Source organism: Halyomorpha halys, unplaced genomic scaffold, assembly GCF_000696795.3.
Source record: "Halyomorpha halys isolate HHAL.00 unplaced genomic scaffold, Hhal_1.1 Scaffold145.1, whole genome shotgun sequence".
In the NCBI taxonomy this organism is placed as follows: Eukaryota; Metazoa; Arthropoda; class Insecta; order Hemiptera; family Pentatomidae; genus Halyomorpha; species Halyomorpha halys.
The window spans coordinates 148,444-172,013 of NW_027115461.1; the positions used below are offsets into that span (position 1 = coordinate 148,444).

The following is a 23,570-nucleotide window of genomic DNA, read 5'->3' on the forward strand; positions in this document are numbered from 1 at the left end:
CATATATTTCAGGAACCTTAAGGCATACAGATGTCTGCCAGGACTCGAAATAAAGGTAATTTAACCTACTATAAACTAGTTTATGACAGGATCTTCGTAGGAGTCGTCGTTTTTATCATATTTGACAAAATAAATTCACAAAATGTTAATTTCTAGTCGTTAGGATAAAATGTTTAATTTTGGGGAAAATATATCTCAAGAACCATAAAACGTAAATATATCTGCCAGTACTCAAAATAAAAGTAATTTAACATAATATAAATTAGTTTATGAAACATATCTTCTTTGGGGTAGTAGTTTTTATGATATTTGCATATGAATATAAATTTTGCTCATGAAATTTTGTCCGAACCACTGTTAATCAATTTATTTTAACAAATATCATGAAAACTACTATTCCTACGACGATAAAGATATTAAATTACTTCATAGCCCTTTAATTTGAGTACTAAGAGGTATCTATGTCAGTCTTTATCACTACTTCCTGTATACGGGACGTATTTTAAATAAAACCGTTGAACGGCTGGTGGGAGATCAATTGTCGATGGTAAAATAAAGACATTATTTCGTCTACAATAAATAATAGAGAAATAATGTCTTTATTTTACCTTTTTGATTTATTAGTATTCTAAATCAAAAAGGTAAAATAAAGACATTATTTCGTCTACAATAAATAATAGAGAAATAATGTCTTTATTTTACCTTTTTGATTTATTAGTATTCTAAATCAAAAAGGTAAAATAAAGACATTATTTAAGCATTCACCATATTCGAGTCTCGGTAAAATAAACTATTTTTCTTTGATTAAAATACAACTAAAATGTGTAGGAAATAATTTGATATATCAAATTTTAAAAGTAATAATTAATTTTAATTTCTAAAAATCTATTTGTATGCATTTATTATTAACTGTGCTTCAAGAAATATTTTATTTCAATTATTTATTTTTTTTTTTCCAAGAAGTTATATCATTATTTTTTTTTTGTTGATGGAAATATAAATTTTATTTATGCTGCCATTTGGAGATTTTTTGGTTTGTTCCTTAAACCTTTAAATATTAACAATAATATTTATTGCTAATTATATTTATTTTATATTGGCTGGTAGTTTTTGTAAGTTCCCCCACAATATTTATATTTTATGTATAATATTTCATTACTAACAATTAATTTCTTATCTTTATAATTTTTGTTTTATGAGCATCAATCTTTGTACCCTTAGTCATTTCAAGGTAGCTCATACAGACCCAATAAGTAAATTTAATGATACTTTATCTTTTAAACTAAATAATTCAGTCTTCCAAATGTATTAGTTACAATTCAAAGCCTCCAGTTGAAGCTTGCTAAAGAATTAGAAATAATATTAAACATTACAGCTAATTTTTTTTTCTGTAGACAGAGCATTTTGTTTTGTATTATTCCTCTTCCTTAAACCAGATTATATTGTATATTCCTACTATTCCTGCTGCAATTTGGATACTCAACTTCCTCGCACAATATTTCCATACAAAACTTCGAACTGATTTCATCATCTTATTGATTGCTAATGATAAAAGTGATATTATAAATAAAAAACTAAGTACAATCTATTTTAGTGATATATTACCTCCATACCGAAAAAAAAACTAGTCAGTCTGGTAAAAATGACACTAATGAACACTACCTGCCGAGTTAAGTCTGGAAATTCGCTGTCCCAGGAATTTTCTTTGGAGAATGGCTTGAGAAAGTGGGATCCTCTAGCTCCAATTATTTTTAATATAGGATTGGAAGCAGCTATTTGTTCAATTAGAGTTAATCCAGGAGGGATCATTTACATCTCAACACTTAGCAAATGCAGATGATGTAGTCATAGCTGTAAAAACCCGGGCAGCATTAAAAGGAACATTTCATGAATTTGAAGAAGCAGCATTTGAATTAGTCCTTAAGGTGGATGAAGACAAAACAGTGTACATGAAAAGTTCTAGAAAGGATGAGGAAGAGAATAGCAAAGTGGCATTCAGAGACCACAGTTTCAGTTCTGTGAACCAGTTTAAGTACCTGGGAAGCCTGGTTACAGATGACAAGAAAGTAGTGAACGAAACAGAGGCCAAAAAAGTTCAAAACTCGCTCTAAAGGAATGGAAGTAGTCATTTACAATATAGTGCCATAATAATAATAATTACCTCCATAGTAAAATAGAATCAAAAACATGTTAATTGTTGCCATGAACAGTAAAAAGGCATTAGAAGTTGGACAATGAAATATTACTATTGTAAAAAAAAAAAGTGAAACAATTAATTAATACCAATAATATAAAGAGAATGTTACTATTTTGATGAGAAAAGAAAAATGTGTATATTTTATAGGTAAAAAGTTATGATTTGTTTCATAGGTTTGAATTAAGAATTATTTATAATATATGATCAATGCTTTCTTGTCAAACATTGTTTTGTTATAAAAATTACCCTGTTTTTATTCTACCTTAACTTTTTTTTTTCTTATTCTTGCAAATAGTTAGGGGTGTCTTCTGGACAAGACTATACCCCCCCCATAATCAATTGTCAAAAAAAAAAAATTGTAACTGCTATATTATCCATGTAAGGACTGCCAGGCCGATCAGGTATTAAATAAAAATATATGAATGAATACCATAAAAATTAAGAATTTATTATTATATTGATAATTTTAACACAATAAAAGTACTATTTTTAAAACCAACAGTGAATTATGTTACACTGAAGATGGGGATGTACTATCCCAAAAATGTCCAAGTATAGAATAAATATATACATTACAAACGTACTTTTATTATAAGTTTTAGACCTTCGGATGATTATAATTTTAAAAAATATTTTTTTAATAAAAATTATTATTAATTACTGAAATATTTTTTATTTCAATTAAACAATATTGTTTAAATGAAATAATTAGTCTCAAACATTCTTTATTATTACTCTAAATGTCCAATGTTTCGGCAAGCTTGGCCATCCTTAAGGACATTAAATATAATTTATACCTCATATCCAACCAACAATTGAAAACTTTTTGCAGGCTATTCCACCAAGGTCAATAAATTTCAGTTTTATCAACCTATTTTGCCAATTTCCCATTAAATTTTTAAAACTTTTAATAACAGATTAATTTAACACTACAAACACACAATATTTTTTTTTATTTAGGTAAGTGATATATTTAAGGATCCTTGAGGATAGCCGAAATGTTGGCTCTTTAAAGTAATAATAAAGAATGTTTAAGACTTAACTTGGATACAAAATTATTTTATTTAAAAAATAATGCCAGTTTCAAAGAAATGATAATATTGTGTAGAAATTAAAAAATATTCTAATGAAAATATTTATTGAGAAAAATTTAATTTGTTATTCTAATTAATATTTTTTATTTGTATAAAAAATAAAAAATTATGCTGATAAACATTTAAAACATAATATATTTATTCACTAATTAATTTCATTAGTTTTTTTTTCTGAATAATTTTAGCCCACCACTGATCTCTCTGTTACAGTTACAGTTGACAAGCCATCATATATGCACATTGATAAGAATAACTTAAGACATGTGAGCACACTGCTTCTGACCTAAGTGGGTTTAGTGATTGAATATTTGAATTGCATGACGAACTCTCACCCAGTAAACAAACTATACCCTCAATCGACTCTGATTTACTCATAGAGAAAAGACTCCAAAATAAATCTATATCTCCAATAGGTAGCTTTTCTATCAAATCCGCAATTGTCTCACTGGTTTTAGCCCCAATTAGCTCAGGCTGCCTTAAATAACTGGAGTTATTGCTAAGAAAGATACTCTTTTTACCTTGTTTCTTAATGTTATCATTAGGGCCTCCTTTCATCCTCCCAACATAAGTTTCAAGAAAATTGACCAACGGCATGATGCAATAAGTATCCTCACGAAAGTCCTTCGCAGTGTAGGATGGTCCAATGATATCATCCGGATTAAGCAATATATTGTCTTCTGACCAGCGTGTTCCTGGGATAGGGTTCTTTTGTCTGAAGATAGCTCTGTATTCTGGAAGAGTATCTGGATTCGACAAACTATCGACGACTTTCCGTAAGTTAGACAATGTAACAAATTCAGGCTCAGGTACAAATTGACCTGTCTTAATAAACTCAGCTGGTATGTATGGAAAATATAGAGTACCATTTTGAGTGAATTCTCCAACTGTTGATACAATAATGTTTATCGGGAAAGGAAGTTTTACGACTAATCTAGCTATACTCATAAAGTCCATTGTTAATCTTGAAGGATTCAGGAAGCAACCATAATTGAACTCTTGTAATTTGGCTTCAAATATACCAAGAAATGAACGATACATAGCGTGAATGTCAGGAATATCCAGACCTCTACGTGATGAGTTATACATCTTGCAGGAATTTGCAAGAAATTGGGTTCCGAATCCGATTCCTCGTGTAGATGCTGATATAGCGATTGGTTTTTTGTTAAACTTTGGAACTCTTGCAGATAGATCAGCTTCTGACAACCTCCATGTATTAACAAAATCTGACATTTTTGAAAGCCAAAACGTGTAGATTGGAAAATATAACCTAATATTACGAATGGTTAGTTATCAATTGTGATAGAATATGAGATACAATATAATGAAGTCAGTCAGAAAATTAACATTCAATTAACAGTAAAAGACAGAAAACACTATCTGCTGTAAAGTAAAATCTTATTATTCCTTCTATTAATAAAAGAATACTCTTGTAAACCACTATAAAACAAAACTATACTGATTTACAATAACAGTACTGTCATATGAATTACAACTTCAACATTTTTAGAGTGAGGTTTCAAAGACAAGGGATGGACGCTTCGATACTTCTGATACTCTGATATATCGATACTTGCGATATCAACATTGATACTATACTTTTTTGAATGATTTTCATTAATTTATTTGGGTCTATTAAATAAAAATAAGCATTTGCATTTACTTTGCGTTTTATAAGTCTTTACTTACAAACACTAGTGATAAAATATCACTGTTTACTTAATGAAATAAGAAAACCCTAAATTTTTCAATAACTACTTCATTCACAAGTATTTACTTATAGTTTTCTCGGTGAAATCTTATTTTCGTTTGAATAAAGATTAGTAATAACTTTGAGATGAACGTATTTTAATTTTTTAAGGTTACAGGGTCTATTGAATAAAAATAAGCAAATCTTTTACTCTAAAAATAAGCATATACTTTTATACTTTTACTCTCAAGCATATACTTTTATAATTTTACTCTAAGGCATATACTTTTATAAAAAGTACTCACTTTTAAATATAAGCAACTATTTGTTTACAATTGAATATGAGCCACCTTTGAAATAAAAGTGAATCCTGGAAAAAACATCAACAAAATAAGTATTTACTTAGAAGTATTTGCTTATACTTTGCCTAGATGATATGTTCCAGACTACCTGCTCTGTAATCTCCAGTAGTTCTCATCATTTGTCTCAAGACAAACTTCTATTTTAGTCTTTTCTTACCTATGAGTGTAATAGTTAGGGGTGTCTTCTGCACGAGACTATATCCCCCCCATAATCAATTATCAAAAAAAAAAAATGTAACTGCTATATTATCTATGTAAGGATTGCCAGGCCGATCAGGTATTAAATAAAAATATATGAATGAATACCATAAAAATTAAGAATTTATTATTATATAATTATGTCAACGAGTGAAGAAGTAAACTTCTTGTAAAATTATTATCATCAAAAGACCATATAGTGGTGCTGAGTAAGACTAGGAAGCCAGGAATCACACTGTCAAAGATCAAGGTTAAGGAATTAGAGAATGATTTGTGAAAAACACGGGAAAATCTTCGGTGATGGTATATCAGCTTAAAAAGACATAAAACAATAAGAAGACAGATGTGAAAAAAGTGACCAAGATATAACTGAGGACTAGAAAATCAAGCTATAAGACTGGGAGAAAGAATTCTTACAACTTTTAGATTCCAATCACAATCAAAAACAAAGAAATATTGAACATCTTTTGCCGAAAACTAAGAACTCTTGTTCCTTCAAAATCATTTAGAAAATGTTCAGAAATGAATCAAAACTTTCACTTATTCACATAAAACTTTTTAATTATCTGCACTTATATTTCTTCTTTCTCTGTAATTTTTTACCTTCCACATACTTACACAAAGTCGGTCATAGGTAAATTTGAAGTCAGAAATTTTAATTAAAAACATAAATAATGCATAATAGTGACCTTAAAAAATAAAACTAAGTTCTTTCATCACAAAGTTATTACTTATCTTTATTCAATTGAAAATAAGAGTTCACTGGGAAAACTATAAGTAAATAATTGCGAATGAAGTAGTTCCTGGCAAATTTAGGGTTTACTATTTCATCAAGTAAACATTTTGACTTCAGTAAACAGTGATAGTTTATTCAAGTGGTTGTAAGTAAAGACTTATAAAGAACAAAGCAAAAACAATGCTTATTTTTCTAGGGAACATAAAATATATGATATATGTGTGTGTATAATAGGCTGAGGTCTGCACTCTTCTTGTTGAAATCCTGCCTACGCCCATGTTTTGAGGTAGTAGACCTTGACTCCTTATGATATACTACCTAACTGAATTAATATGCTATGGCACTCATTTGACACAGAATTAATAATCTAATTAGTTAAGCGTTTTAGAACGACCATAAATGCATTTCCATGTTATGTGTGATAGGAACTAATTTTTATAAATATTTTCAGATATATGTTCTATGAAATGGATTTATTTAATAGGGTTCATGTACTATTACATTGTTGAAAAAGTGTTAAATTAAAAAATGACAATTATAATATAAAGTTACTGATAATTTTCTATTGTCAACTAATCACAAGTCTTAAATAACTGAAATCAGAAACCTTTTCAGATGATTATGTTCCAAACCTATAAATAGAGCCAAACAATTCAATCTATTTAAAAAAAAAATAAATACCAATTGAGGTATGGAAATGGAAAAGGTCGTAAGTGCCAGAAATATAAAAAATGAGATTTTGACTGGAAAGAAAGGGTTAGAGAGACCAGCACCAATTGACCAATAACCGCTGAAAGTTCTTATCTTAAACGGTTTAGTTCCTAGAGCTGTAATTTGTTTATAATTTTTGCACAAAAATTGTGGCCAGCCACCTGTTTTTATCAAACCTATTTTTTTTTGGCACGTACAGCCTTTTCCATTTCCATGCCTTAATTGTTAATTCTCATCACTTGCATCGTAATAATTTAGAATTTAATGCGCTCATCAGTTTCATACAATGTACATTGTCACTTCTGCCATAATTTTTTAAGCAAAATCATTTATCCAGAAAATAAATATAGAAAAAAAGATTTTCAATATTTATAAACAGTTTTGACTCAATAATTTAAAACTATTACAATCATGAATTGAAGCTAATCTATTTGGAGATTATAACTTACTTATTATTCTTTAATATAATATTAACAATCATAGATTACTTACTGTTTCTTACATCAGCCCATTGTTTTGATGACATGAGGTGTTTCATACGAGACCATCGCGTATGACAACTTGTAGAATCGTAGCAGTACCATCCTCCTGCCAAGAGAATCAATAAACAAACATACGTACTTTTTCTTGAGAATTATTTCGAATAAAATAAATAACTAATAAGTATTTACTTAATGTAAATCAGTGTTTCCCGAAGTGTGATATGGGAAAAGTTTGATGGAGGAATGGGCTCCACTAGGCTTTGATTATGGTAAGAGTGACAATTAGATTATTTTTATTTATTTTTTAAATTTAAATCTGCATATTGCTTTGATATCTGACAAATTTTTATTTTTTTTTATTATTTTATATTTGACGTATTCCATAGATTTCAGAGTTACTTTATTACATTATATGCTTTGGACAGAGATAAGCTAAAATTAGCTATAGTTGAAACTAATAGCTAAAATTATCATACATACAATATTTATTTATCAATGGTTCATTCATGAATATGGGTCGTATCCATGGCATTATTGGTTTCTGCCAACTATTGTCAGGAGGAATAAAAAATGATGGCTACCACAAAACATTAAATTCATTTTTCATTAATATCTCCATATCTTTAAAACCCCCAACAATATAAGGAAACCTGATATAACATTGTTTAAAGTAGAGTAAATTTGTCATGTTTTAAATCAGATCTGTTTACTCGAGATCAAATATACTAAATGTATCATAATGTACAGTTGTAAATAGCAATAAACAAATAAATAGAAACATCTGTTTATATTCAATAATTCCTGAGATACACTTTTTTAAAAAGCAACATTTCATATCATTTTTATTTAAGCCATATTTTACATGTTGTTGTTGTTTATTCAGAAATTAAGGCTTAAAACCTACCGGTCATCAACGCCAATAACATAACATGACTTTTATTTTAATAATTTAATATACTTTTTATTTTATGCATCATTTCATATAATGTTTAAAAGTAAAATTTCATTATAAAATAATGAAAAGGTAATTAGTAGTTAGTGAATTTATTTTAGGAAAACTATATCTCAAGGATCATTAGTTAAGTAAGTATTAAGTAATGAGCTATAAAGTAGTTTATAAAGTTTATCTTCATGGCAGTAGTAGTTTTCATATTTACTAAAAATAAATTAACATGATGTTCATTTCTAGTTGATCAGAAAAAAGTTATGATTTATGAAAGACTATATGTCAGGAACAGACGTATAGATGTCTGCCAGCACTCGACTTAAAAGTTAGTTTAGTGTACTATAAAGCAGTTTTTATATTTGCATATGAGTATGCATTACACATAAAATTTTTCTACAAACAACTAGAAATCAATATTTTGTGAATTTATTTTGGCAAATATCATCAAAACTACTACACCTATGAAAGATAAATGTCAACTACTTTGTAGTACATTAAATTGACTTTGATTTGAGTGATGACAGACATATGTACGTCTAATGGATTCTGAGTACAGTTTTCATAAATCAAAACTTTTAATCGAGCAACTAGAAATCAACATATTATGAATTCATTTGAGTAAATATCATGAAAAATACAACTCCTATGAAGATAAACCTCGTAAACTGTTCATATTTTATTATTATAAAATAGAATAATTTTTTTTTTAATAACTCCAATTTTAATTCCCTCTAACTATATTTGACAGACGCATCAATTTTAATTAGTAACTATACATAGATTTGATTAAAGTAATCAAAAATTAAGGTTGAATAACTGGTTTTTATGTTAGATACAATATTCAAGCTAAATAGATACATGTTTCTATCAAAATATAAAATCACTCAGCATGGTTTCCTTAACTTTTAAACATTTTTTGCGTCTAATTAATCTTTAGGTGATGAAAATGTCGGTGTCTGCATTTATTAAGAGGAGTGTCTGTGGCCAAAAAGGCTAAATTCCTTCAATTATAATCCGGAACATTGACTGTAGAAAGGTGTGAATTTCTATTAGGAAACACTTCACTGTATATGCAATTTTGTTTTAACAATGAGTACTCAAAGTAACAAAAATCATATAAGTGGTACATAGTGTTCAAAAGTTCGGGAAACACTGATATAAAGAATATGATATTATTGCAGAATCAATTACAAGCAAATAGAGAATAAGAGAAGTATACCAAGTTATCAGTACTTTGAATTAAAATTAAAAAGAAAACAAGAATAATAAAATGATTTAGATAGAATATATTTGAATTATAAAAATTTTATTCAATAAGGGTGATAAGGGAAATCAATGAAAAAGAAGACAATGTAAATCAGTAGATTCCACTTTAATGAAGTAATGGATGTTTACAATACTACTAGAACATTAAAAGTGGAGACTAGGATGAGAACAGATGTAAACAAATTTTAGGTGAAAATTTACAAATCCAATATACTCCTCATCAAGATACAAAATAAAAAAGAAAAGGCTGTTTTTCATTCAGTAAGAATATAAACAGTACAATGTAGATAATGTAACAGGGTTCACTACCATATAATTTACAAACACCACTTACAATTATCAAGAGCAGCTGAACCTGTCTTCAGTATAAAAACACCATTTTTGGTCCACAAAAGAACTAAGTTTGCATTTCAACTTAAGACTTATTTTCTTGATTGATTAGAGCCACTTTGCCAGGAAGGCCTAGAAGAGGTTGCACCTCCCCTGGACTGTGAACCCCTTCCCCTGGCGGCTTGAGCTCTGAGAATCGCTGATTTTCCTCTCCCAGCACCAGTATTACCTTTATTCCCTTGTTTTTTGAACATAGGCGCGTTCTTTAGCATGTCCGGCAGTATAAGAAAACGTATTTTGGATCCCCTGATGAAAACATTTTCCAACTGAGCCACTCTCCCATCGCGGTAGGTAACAGTTAGACCAGTCATTTGGCAATTCATATTATCTTCGGCTTCGATCAGCTTTCCTCTGTAGACTTCTCCAGTTTTGGTCTCACACGTAACGATGTGCCCTTCGGCTTCGTGAAGTACTTTAATAGGAACACCGATAGACATGTTTGGATGAGTCTAAAACAACAAGAGGTTACAAACAGGACTAACGCCGCCCGCACAACCAAATGAACCTCCCCGCTCGGTTGACCTTTTAACTGAATCGATACATCGAATTGATACCGCTGCTAGAACTACGAATTTAATAATTATTTACAGAAATAATCGTATCATAAATATTCAAAAACTAATATTATTTATTAAATTCAATAAAAATGCAGGGAAATAAGTGTTCTTGGAAATATAAATAAAGTCACCTTCATACAATAGGGGCGCCATTATAGCTTTAATAATTTCTTTAGGAATTACAAAAGGGAAATATAGTTGGTTACTATATAATTACTGATAAATAGTAATACTTGACCATATCACGATTTTTAAGGGCCGCTACTTTAAGATTAAATATCAACTATTCCATAGAAACAAAATTTACATTTTTTTATTTATTCAAATAAACGTTAGGTTTAGACCAACATTAAGCTTTTATAACACTTTTTTTTTAAACCGCTGCAACAGAATATTTAAAACTTTACTGATAATTAACTTCCTCTTCTGAAACTGACTGTTGAAAATTATTTCCTTTCGTATTTTGAACTGATATTCCTGATTAAAAAAATAAATAAATAGAATTTATTTTATTTCATCTCCAGATCATTAAACTCAAACAGTCCACATGTTAATGAAAAAATATGATAAGAATTTTTATATGAGTAGATGGTTGGGGGTATGGTCAGCAAGAATACACAAACAAACAGAACTAATTTATTTCTTCTAATGTTTTGAAAAAACAAAACGAGATAACAACCTTAGTGCAGAGACCAACAAATATAATGTAAATGATAATATGTCTATCATCTGGTCTATATAATATGTATATGTCTAGGCTTGGAAAAACACATAACAATAAATTAGGTAGATTTTTCCAAGCTTGTTTATCATTATTTTTTTGGTATATCGTTTTGTTTTATTTCAGCCCTGATGAAGAACTAAAATTCGGGCCGAAACATCACAAATAAATAATTTTCATTTATTTGTGTATTTTTGCTGACTGCACCTTCGACCATCTTCTCATATTAATCTACTATCAACTATTAACAGCTTATTAAAAATTATGTATAATTAATTCATAAATATGAAAAGGTAATATTAATGGGTGACAGAGATGGGCAAAAATTAGCTATAGTTGAAACTAATAGTTAAAATTGCTATGGATACAACCCTTCATGAATGAACCATTGATAGATAAATATTGTATCCATGGCAATTTTAGATATTAGTTTCAACAATAGCTAATTTTTCCCCAACAGTGATGGGTGTTGATTGGCATAAAAGATCTGAAGGAGATGGTCAAGGGTGCGGTTAAGAACAAATAAAAAATATTTCTCAACTATTTATTCATAACCCACGTACATATATGCCCTTTTATTTTGACCCACTCACTATGTTGTTCTTCATTGGGAACAAAAATTAAAAGATATTAAGAATGTAGAGTTAATATAAGAGTAAAATAGTGATATAAAGGTGGAAATATATAAACTATCAAAAACTTAATTAAAATAATAAGGATTATAAAGATAAATAAAAAAATAATTATCCTGGGATAGCATTTTTCTCAAGATGGGTAATAAATGTCTATAGTTTCCTAGTAATTTGCCTGTTTCTTTATACTTTTGTCTAACTTGTGTTAACCCTTTGATGTTGTTATTTCTTCTTGGTTATGTTATTTCCCTCATTACCTCCCCACTTGTACCCAATTTAGTTTTGCTCTGGCCTCCTTGTAATGGTAAGAATGAGCATCACTCCCACCAGTACACTTCTAATTTGACATCTTTTTTTTTTCACTTGGGAATTTTGTTCATCTGGACACCTGCATTTCTTTTTTAGGCTGTGGTTAAGAACAAATAAAAAATATTTCTCAACTATTTATTGATTGTCGACGTTTTGACCCACTATGTTGTTCTTCATCAGGGACAAGGATACAAAGAAATTAGAGTTAATATAATAGTGATATAAAGGTGGAGATTTACAAACTACCAAAACCTAAATAAAAAATAAATTAATTAACATACTAAATAGTAGTGAGCTGATACATCAGGGTATTTATTATTGAAAAGATCTAATTATTTAATTGGCTAAAGAGACATAATAACTGACATAAAAATTAATTATAAGCTGGAAAATTAATAATATTGAGGCAATAGTGATGTTATTATAAAGAATGGTTGGTGGAAATTTAAATGAAGATAGGTGAATAGTAAGTGTGGCAAGAAAATTATTATTAATTTTAATGTAACAATTATTATTAATTTAATTAGTGACTAACATTATTAATACTTGTAACTAATGCATTAGCAGTACTTGTAATATAACTAATTTACTTGTTTTGCTTACTATTTATCATCTATCTTCATTTAAATTTCCCTTATCATTCTTTATAACATCACTATTGCCTCAAGTTTATCGATTTTCCAGCTTATGATTAATTTCTGTGCCAATTATTATGTCTCCTTAGTTAATTAAATTAATAAATCATTTCAATAATTTTTACCCTGATGTATCAGCTCACTACTATTTATTATTTAAAATAACCCGACAGGAGTATTCTACTTTTTTGGCCCATGAGCATTTAGCTCATGATAGAGCATTTGTAGTGTTTTTTTTTTCCATATAATTAGATGTGATGATGACAAAAATCTTTACGATTACTTCCAGTACAATTTGAAATTGAACTTGCAGCTCTTCCATCAGGGGCTGAAAAATCAAGATTTCGTAAAAAATCTAAGATATTCTTACCTCAGGTCATGAATTAAAAAAAGAAATGCAGATGTCCAGATGAACAAAATCCCCAAGTGAGAAAAAAAAATATGTCAAATTAGGAGTGTACTGGTGAGAGTGATGCTCATTCTTACCATTACAAGGAGACCAGAGCAAAACTAAATTGGATACAAGTGGGGAGGTAATGAGGGAAATAACATAACCAAGAAGAAATAACAACATCAAAGGATTAACACAAAAGTATAAAGAAACAGGCAAATTACTTGGAAACTATAGACATTTATTACCCATCTTGAGAAAAATGCTATTCCAGGATAATTATTTTTTTATTTATCTTTATAATCCTTATTATTTTAATTAAGTTTTTGATAGTTTGTATATTTCCACCTTTATATCACTATTTTACTCTTATATTAACTCTACTTTCTTAATATCTTTTAATTTTTGTTCCCAATGAAGAACAACATAGTGGGTCAAAATATATGGGCATATATGTATGTGGGTTATGAATAAATAGTTGAGAAATATTTTTTATTTGTTCTTAACCGCAGCCTTGACCATCTCTTTCAGATCTTTTATGCCAATCATCACTCATTAATATTACCTTTTCATTCTATGAATAAATTTTAAAAATTCTTATCTCATTTTTCTGATAAACATGTGGAGTATTTGAGTTTGAAATTTTCATAAGTTCAATAATCTGGAGATGAAACACAATAAAGAATACATTTATTATTACTATTTATTTTACTCTGGAATATCAGTTCAAAATATAATAGGAACTTATTTTTAACTATCAGTTACAGGAGATAATGTTAAATACCAGAAAAGTTTTATTCTGTTACACCCGTCATGTACAAACACTCAAAAAAGTTTCCATATACCCAAATATAATTGGATAAATGCAAATGTAGGAATTCAAGAAATTCGCAACAGCATAATTTGTATTGCATTTTTTATTTTTAACATAAATAAATATATCAAACCGAATAGTAGAGAAAAAAACATTAAATTTATCATTAATTACAAAAACTTGTTTCAAAAAAGTTTCCATACACTTTAAGAAAATATATATACATATTTTTTCTAATAACATGTGGGTCCTTCTTTTACCGTTCGAATTTCAAGTAGCCTGTTTTTCATACTTAAAACCAGATTTTTTGTTCCCTCATTGTTAATTGCATTCCATTCTGTCTGTAAAGCAGCTTTAATCTCTTCTCTTGTTTGGGTATTATGAGTTTTCACTCGCTTTCCCAATTTATCCTATAAGTGTTGAATAGGGTTTGCATCAGGTGACTGTGGAGGTGTTTTTAGTTGATTGGGAATATTATGGATCAACCATTCTTTTACTTTTTTAGCAGTATGTTTGGGGTCATTATCATGCTGGAAAAAGTAACCTCCCAAGTCCCAATTTTTCAGCTGATTTTTTTAAATTGTTCCTTAAAATTTCCAGGTAAGTAAATTGGTCCATAATCCCACCAATGAGCACTGAATTTCCAACACCAGAATCTCCAAAACACCCCACACCATGACACTTCCACCTCCATATTTAAAAGCTTGGTTTGATTTCCTCCACACTTTTGACCTTCCATCTGGCCCAAAAATATTAAATTTGGGTTTGTCAGAGAATATGACCCTTTTCCAGAAATTGTTTGGTTTATTTACAAACTCCCTGGCAAATTGTATCCATTTCTTCTTGTTTATCTTACTGATGAAGGACTTTCTTCTTGTGATTCAACCACTGTATCCTTCCCTTCTTACAATATTTCTGATTGCTTCTGGGTGGACTTGAAAGCCATAGTCTCTATTTAGTCTGATGCCCATTAAGGTTGCAGTAGTGTGAACATTCGCATGGACTTCAGCAAGAATAGCTCGCCTGTGGTGATTCTCCAGTTTCCTAAGTATTCCAGTACATGGTCTATCCTCAAGATATTTTAACTCTATATGTCTTTTTAGTACATACTGTACAGTAGCATGTGACTTATTCAATAGATGTGTAATTTTCCTTAGAGGTAAGCCCTGCATTTGGTAGAGAACCATAAACTTTCTCAAGAAACCATAAACGCACCTGTTGAAAAGAAATCAGTTTCCCAGGAACAAGTAAAGCTAATACTGAACTAAGAGTTGAGTATAGAGATAAGATTTATACAGATAAAATTGGAAAGACGGTCATAGTACAACAAATAGTATTAATATTGAAAGTGTATGGACACTTTTTTGGCCTATCATTATCAAATGACTTATACGAGGAGATGGTTGGGGTGCTGTCAAAATAAAACACAAATAAGTTGATGTAACTTATTTGTTTTATTTTGACCACACCCCCCAACCATGTTCTCCTCCTATAAGTCATCCACGATCAACTATCTCTCACAATTAACAAATGACATTCTGCCTCATTTGATATTATTGAAAAATGAAAATGAATAAATATATTTTTTTATCTAATATTAGTATTAATCATTTGTACATTAGGAAATTGTTAAGTTGGAAATAAATAGCCCTACAAATTAATAGCCATACAGTATAACTTTTTTCAGTGTGTGTACATCTTACTATTGTTTAAAAAAATATGTTATAAAAACTTAATGTTGGTCTGCACTAAATGTTTATTTAAATGAAAAAAAAAACAACATGATTTTGTTTCTATCAAATAGTTGATATTTAACCTTTAAGGTTCACCGCCCTTAAAAATTGAGATATAATCAAGTACTATTTATCAGTAATTATATAGTAAACAAAACCACTATATGGGCGTTGATGACCTCAGGGTTTTACGCCCTTAAGCCCCAGACAACAACAACAACAACAAAACCACTATACACACTACACCGACATTCTAAATAGACTAAACATATAAACATAAAAAGCAGAGGAGAAAAATAAATGAGTTTAAAATAGTCAAATCATAATAGTCATAAAGTTTAATTTAAATTACACAATAGATAAAGTGAGACATGTAAATAGGGAGGTAACAAAACAGCACATTGGAAATGTTGATAAAGTCCAAAGAGGTAGTATAGCAATGGTTTGTGCTACAGAGAGAGGAGAATGCACCAATAATGAATTAAACAGTGTGAAACAACTTTCAACCATGTTTTAATATATGGCATGATTTCTACGGTGAAATTAAAAGTATAATAAATATGAGGTAAATATAATTGTATGAATTACATATACACAGAGAATTGTAGTTAAAGTGAATTACTAAGGGACATGAATATGGGACAATAATCCCGAAACTTTGTACAACTAGAAAAAATATATAGAATAATTTTTATTCAACTTTTGGAAGGTTTTTAACCTCAAAAATGTATACAAAAAAACTATATTTCCCTTTGTAATTCCTAAATAAACTATTAAAACCAATATAATAGCGCTCCTATAGTCATTGCATGAGTAGAGGCAGAGGGAAGTAAGGGGGGCCGTGGCTTCCCCCTTGATGTTTGGGACCCAAGAAAAAAATAATAAAGAAAATAGCGAACTTATTGATAGATATGTGGTGGCAAGATTGTTAATAGTCGACGTTGGAAAAGAGACTGTTTGAAATGGGTTTGCCACTACCAAAATTATTATCAACATTTTCATTTCTCTAGTATATTTCTTTAAACCAATTTTTATTTATAATTCATTTAATGTATCATTATTTTAAATTTGTTTTAGTGGCAAACCTATTTGAAACCTCTCGCCATACGATCAATTAATTAAATAGGTGTGTTTTTGGTATGTCTAAAAAAAAAAAACTGAATATTTTTGTTCATAATAATTATTGAATCTGTTCCTTTATGTTAAAGTATGAACATTATTGTTTAGACTAATAAAGAGTGTGCCTAACGATACATCTTGATCATTACAATCGGAACACGCAGCAAAGATCTCTTTCTGGAAACATGCTGTAATTAGGAAGGTAACATTTTTGAGTTGGCAACTTCACGGATCACAAGATTGCAACACCTTTGAATGGAGCAGATGAATATACGTTGATTCTTTGGTAAAAAAAGGTAAGATTCAATGAGCGTATTCGTCATATACTTATCTCTAAAAAAAGTATCTTTTTTTTAGATTCCGTTCTTCCTATTATAAGTTACAGTTTAGCATTTTAATAATCTTAAAATGCTTGTTTAAAATACATCAAAGAAGGCAACCAAATTAGAAGAGGTGGTCAATATTTTTGCCAGAAATCCCAGAAGGCTAATGCTCTCCTAGCAAACCTCTTCATCACTTCTTATACTTCTTATATTTTTGTGTTAACTGTATGTATTTATGTTCAATACTTAAGTTTATGCTGGATTTTCAATAATTTATTGTTATTATAGCTGATTAATATATAAAAAGTAATGATTGAATTTTATGAAGTAGCAATAAAATGGAGGGAGTATTTCTTTGAATGCGGAATTTCATATCTTTATTTTATCAAATGTTTCCAAATGGAGTATATAGTAGGGGTATTCATGATATTGTGTTAAATGTAAAGTGTTTTACCATGTTAACAGATATAAATGTAGAATTGTGAGCAGCCCTATTTAAAGTCATGTTAAATGATAAATGCATAAGAGCTCCTAGCGGATTTTCTGAGCAACTTTATTTCAGAGTAACCTTTCCTTCCAAAACTTCGAGTTATTGTTTACTTCTAGGTTTTGATTACAGTAATTTATTACAACATGCCTAAAATAAGTGAAAAGTGGAACTGTAAAAGTTTGGATATTGAGTGTATTTTTTAAAAAGTCCAAAACACTAGACAAAATAAAAAACAAAGTAGGAGTGAGTAACCTAACACGACAACAAATAAAACGGTGACAAGCTCAGCTGGTCTGTTTCGTGACGACATTCTCCATTTAATAGACTCTCGACCATGTTACATGTTATATCGTTTTAAATTGGTAAAAGAAGGAAATATTTCTCCATTAAAGATGAGTTTTTCCATTTAACACGCTTTAACATGTTAAACTAAAGATCATGAATACTCATATATAGACTCGTGGACTATATGTATGTGTAATTAATGGACTCAGGTCTGCTACCCCCATGGCTCATTATAAACGTTAACCATTTTGGAAGATAAGAGTTATGCCAAGTTATATTAATTCGTCAATATTTTGTAAATAGTCATAGTATTCAATTTAATTACACTTTATTTTCTATTTGTTAGAAGTTAATTTTTATTTTAAAAGAAAGAGATGTATTTATAATTGTATTGTAATATTTAAATGCTGGAATAACAGTTGTTGGGGATAATTGCCAAGCAACAAGTCAACAATCTATGGCATAATATCAGCTGCCCAGTCGCCTTTGTATAGTTAGTCAGATATTGTTTCCAGACCCTGGCTAAGTGACTTATGTTGTGTTTGAACATTTAATTTTACTGGTGATTAATGGTAAACAGCCACTAAGCTTAACAGCATTATGGTGATTAGTTTGATCAAGGTTTGAATACTGAAGCCATTTGTTCATTTCAGTTCATTCATTTGATTTTATCTTCAAAGGCACTTTAATGTCAATTTCTGTTCTTTATTTTATTTTGATTTTACGTCTATGTTTTCTATTGTTGGCCTAGCCAAAAAAATGTTTATATTTCCAGCCATGTATTTTATTTTATTATTATTTTTTTTTTGTTATTTAAAGACTTCGTCAATTTGAGATGGCTTGAAACCTTCTTTTTTTCTCCCTTTTTAATGATTATATATTATAAAATAAATATATCCTTGATCATATACCAACAATCATAACTAATAAAAATTATTATCAAAAACTATACCTTCAAGGAAGACGATCCATCTTTTGCTACCATGCGACTTGCGGAAATAATACCTAAAAATAAACAGAGTTAGAAGAAAAATATATTTGAAGTTTAATATTTATTTGGACACATTTACATTTGAAGTTTTTGTTTCATAAAACAATCAAACAAAGAATAAATGTAGGATTGCAGGAAGAAAATAGGAGCAGTATTCAAATCTAACCACAAGGCTGACCTTATTCGTCAATTTTTCCTTGATAAGCTCATACATCATTTATTTTAAAATACAAATAAAACTGAAAAACAAATAAAAATTGCACTCCATATGTGAGTCAGTCTCTATTTTGGTCTCAAGCTCACAATTAAGTATAAAATGATTTTTTTCAAATTCCTTTTTCCCAGTTGTAGGTCTTAACTTTTATTGTAATTTACCTCAAAACCTAGAGAATTTATTTCTTTTCTTATCCTTGAAAATAATTCTTAAAGCGGTGAAATCTCGCTCCCTCACATGACCTGAGTTGTCAGATTTGCGATCTTTCAAGTAGTACCTACAATGTCCATAACTGTGGTTCCTGGGTCTATAAAATACTCAAGTATTATAAATACCCATCACAATCTGGGAAAAAATTATGACAACAAAATTACAATAATTAATGGCTGTCCCGCGAGTTCGGCTTCAGTCCCTCATCTTTTTTTCGAAATTAGCACCTTGCCAAAGCCTTACATATCACACCAAAAAGGCAAGGTTGGTAATACTACCTCACATCCTGTTTTTTCATTGGATAACCTCCCTGCACTGCTATCTTTATTTTTACTGTTCATTAATTTAGTAAATGTTGTATTGTGTTGTCCACTGGGTGGCAATCTCATAAATTAAGGTAAGTTTCAATATAATTCACGCTAATTATTATTTTTCTTCTAGTTATTGATTGAACTTAACTTTTCCTAAAACAATATCTTTCTCAATCTTACAGCATTGTTTCTAGGTGAACCTAACCTCCAAAATCTCAATCTCTTATTTCTCACAGTGTTGCGGCGGATAGGGGTTCAAAAGGAAACTTTACTAGACCAACCGTGAATTACTAGCCGAATTTTGTTATTTTTGTATTTTTAAATAAGTGAACATAGTAAAAGGAACTCAAAATATATAAAAATATAGAAACTAGAAAAAAAAAAAGTAAGCTTAAGACTATTACAAAATTAAATGAACTGAACAAGAGAGGAAAAAAGTCTTATATCACCGGTGATGGGGCCCCGGTTGTGGTTGTTGTCCTGAGTGGATGATTGACGTACGTTCGGCCGCCTTGTCCTCTTGGAGGATTAGTCGAAGTAGCCCGTGGCTAAAATGACGTAGATGACGGAGATGGCCAGGATGCGCAACTAGGAGTGCGTAGTAACAAGACAATGGAGACGATATGTGTGTGCACACTGAGACGGTTAGATATTTTTCAGTATAAAAAACAACAGAAAGTAGTTGTTTTGTGTTTTCGACTTAATAAAAATCACATGTTCTGATAATCGATTTGGGTACCATATGTTGGCCGCAACAAGGAGAAATTAATGATACTTTCTCAATATTTGATTTATTTACAAATGGATATATATCTTATTGTTAGCAGTCATTCATAAACTTGTTCAATATTTTGTAACAATTTCTTTAGATAAATTCCTTCTTCAACTGTATAATTATGTAATATAATGATTATTAGCTATTCATGGCATTTTGATAAATTATATCAACTAAATAAACATTTCTTACTCAAAATAGCTATTCCACAGTTAATTTCCTGGATGTCTAGGGTTATCTCAGTCTTTGCAGTTTTGCCTCAATTCAAATTCCAGTAGTACTATCGATATCTATAATGATCTATTCAAGGGAGTTCATATTTATTATTTATGTAGGGCATTATTTAAAAAAAAAACAAAGTTGGAAAACATATACTTTATTTATCAGGAACAAAAATGTGCCCAAAAATAGAGAATCACCCATATGATTACGGATGCGACATCGATATGGATGTTTTTAAAATCGATTTTTTGTAGCCGATGTTTTACGTTTTTTTCAATTTTTCATTTTTTTTAAATGCAAAAGTAACTTAAATATAAAAAAATTAAGTGTATAAACACATTTCTATCAACAATGTAGTGGGATGAGGAAGTACTTCCTACCTTCACGCTAATAACGAGATAAAGATGAAATAAAGGTCTGTTCCAACAACCACTTCTGACTAATGGAGCATGCGTAGTAAGTCTTTTTCTCCCCCTCCCAAACCCTATACTGCCCATGCTCCTTGCAGTTCTGGATAATCAGAAGTCGGTGTTGGAACAGACCTTATGTTACTGAAATGGAGGTTCAAAAACATCGATGTATTTTTGGTGATGTTTTGTAAACATTAATACTTTAATATTGAACATCGATGTTTTATTGTCGATGTCGCATCCCTACATATGATGCTGTGGTGGCAAGATAGCGGTAATAGTTGACGTTAGCAAAGAGAGTGTTTGAAATAGGTTTGCCACTGTCGAAATTATTATCAACATTTTTATTTCTTTAGTATATTTCTTTTAAATCTTTTTATATTTTTAATTATAATTCATTTAATGTTTAATTATTTTACATTTGTTTTAGTGGCAAACCCATTTGAAACCTCTCGCCATATGATCAATTACAATTAATTAATTATGAATAACTTGTGTGTTGTTATCTAAAAAAACTGAACGTTTATGTATATAATAATTGTGATTGTGTCGTCTTAATTTTCAAGTATGAACGTTGTTGTTTACGATAATAAAGACCTAAAGATTCATCTTTATTATTATACTATAGGAACACGCACAATAATCATCATCAATGATTAGGTCATTAAGAATGATGACTGAATTTTTTTATGAATTCAAATTTTTTCATCAACGGCCTTTTTAAGACTGATTTTCATAAATTTTTCTTTAAAATTTAAATTTAAAACAGTACAAAAAATACAGTAAGTAAATAAGAGGAATGTTTCAAACACTTGATAATCTTGGGAAGGAACCACCCAATGGTGATACTTCAAACGTTTATTTAAATTAGGTCACGTGGCCACCTCCTTTTCAGATGCCTAGGAGGATTATTGGTAATTGTTCAGGATGAGAAATTAAGAACTAATGGGTTTGGAATAAAAGGACGTAGACATATCTATTTCGGTCCAAATCTGCAACGAAAGAGGTGTCATAAATTGTTAAAAGAATCTTTAGAAAATTTATTTTCCAGGAGAATATGATTTTTGTACATTTATATTTCATGACTTATGAGCGTTACAGAGGAGTGAAAAGTGTTGATGGAAAATAAAATTGATGTCCGGGTTTGGAATGAAGAGGTTACGAGAGAGATAAAAGAGGGATTCAAATGCATTAAATATCTAACCTCGTATGCATAAGTTCCGCTATATAATTAATTTTTTTTTTTTTCCTTTTTCGGCCAAGACTCCCATTGGAGTCCTATACTGCCTAACCATGGTTGGGGGTCAAAGTTCTTCATTTTGTGGGACCACCACTCAATGAAAAAAGTCGACGCCCCAGGCCGGATTCGAACCGGCACCGCCAATAGAGATCAAATTGGTAAGACTGTGTCTTAACCACTGAGCTATGGGCGGCCCATTTAATTAATTATAGTCAAAGATTAATAAAATATAACACTAACCCGGCAGGTGATCCGTCGTTACAAGTTGCATTACCTTTCTTCAAGTAAGATCTTTTAAGACTTTGCACATCTTTCAGACCACATCCCTCCAGTATCTACAGAAAAACAAATAACTTGTTTAGACACAAATTTTTATTTGTTTTTAATAAAAAATTTATTTTTCTCACTAAAAAAATCCTTACCTTTATCAGCTCTTGTAGTTTCTCATGGTGGGGAATTGTATTTAAAATACTTATTGTCGGTTCTTGAGGAAAACTAGAACATTCCTCATATTTAATGAATATAAATGCAAGTATATATTTCCAAAAGGCCATCTGTAATGAATAATTAAAAGATCACTAAGAATATTATTTTATAAAATAAAAGCTAAAACATAATAATAATAATAATAATAATAATAATATAAGCGGTAATAGATTACCTCAGCTCCCCCTAAAAAGGCGGGAACAATTACTTCTTGACCAGACTGTACAAACATTTTAAACATGAATTATTATTATTAGGATATTATTAGAAATAGAAATATGGGATCATTAGACGTAATTTGTCAATTATTTATTTATTTTATTTTATTTTTTATTTATTGTAATTTACAACTGTACAAAATAATACAATGGGTAAATATGTAGTATGTTTCATATACACTTGAAAATCTTGGGAAGGAACCACCCATTGGTGGTACTTCAAACATTAATTTAAACTAGAAGGTCTCGTGGCCATCTTCTTTCCAGACGCCTCGAGGATTATCAGGGATTGTTAAGGATGAAAGATTAAGAATTAATGAGTTAGGATGGTTAAGGAGTTTGGAATAAAAAGACGCATATCTGGTTTGGGTCAAATCTGCAACGAATGGGATGTTAAGGTCTTTATGAATGAGTT

At 29.7% G+C, this 23,570-nt stretch overlaps 2 protein-coding genes across 2 annotated transcripts in view; both read right to left on the reverse strand.

Moving 5' to 3' along the window:
* Positions 1–23,169, reverse strand: part of Notum (palmitoleoyl-protein carboxylesterase notum) — a 40,855-nt gene extending 17,686 nt beyond the window's left edge. The window contains exons 1-5 of the mRNA XM_014417017.2: positions 23,113–23,169; positions 22,874–23,005; positions 22,692–22,786; positions 19,031–19,083; positions 7,478–7,573 (exon numbers count right to left, since the gene is read on the reverse strand). Of these exons, the coding sequence (XP_014272503.2) occupies positions 7,478–7,573; positions 19,031–19,083; positions 22,692–22,786; positions 22,874–23,005; positions 23,113–23,169 (433 nt within the window). The remainder of the gene's footprint in view (positions 1–7,477; positions 7,574–19,030; positions 19,084–22,691; positions 22,787–22,873; positions 23,006–23,112) is intronic.
* Positions 9,767–10,587, reverse strand: SmD3 (small ribonucleoprotein particle protein SmD3). The gene has a single exon (XM_014417019.3). It carries the CDS (start codon positions 10,504–10,506, stop codon positions 10,102–10,104), a length of 405 nt encoding a protein of 134 aa, XP_014272505.1. The 5' UTR covers positions 10,507–10,587; the 3' UTR covers positions 9,767–10,101.
* Positions 23,170–23,570: the final 401 nt, after the last annotated feature.

What these genes read in the sequence shown, in the direction of transcription:
- SmD3 (XM_014417019.3), bottom strand. Translation starts at nt 10,506, where the DNA reads ATGTCTATCGGTGTTCCTATTAAAGTACTTCACGAAGCCGAAGGGCAC.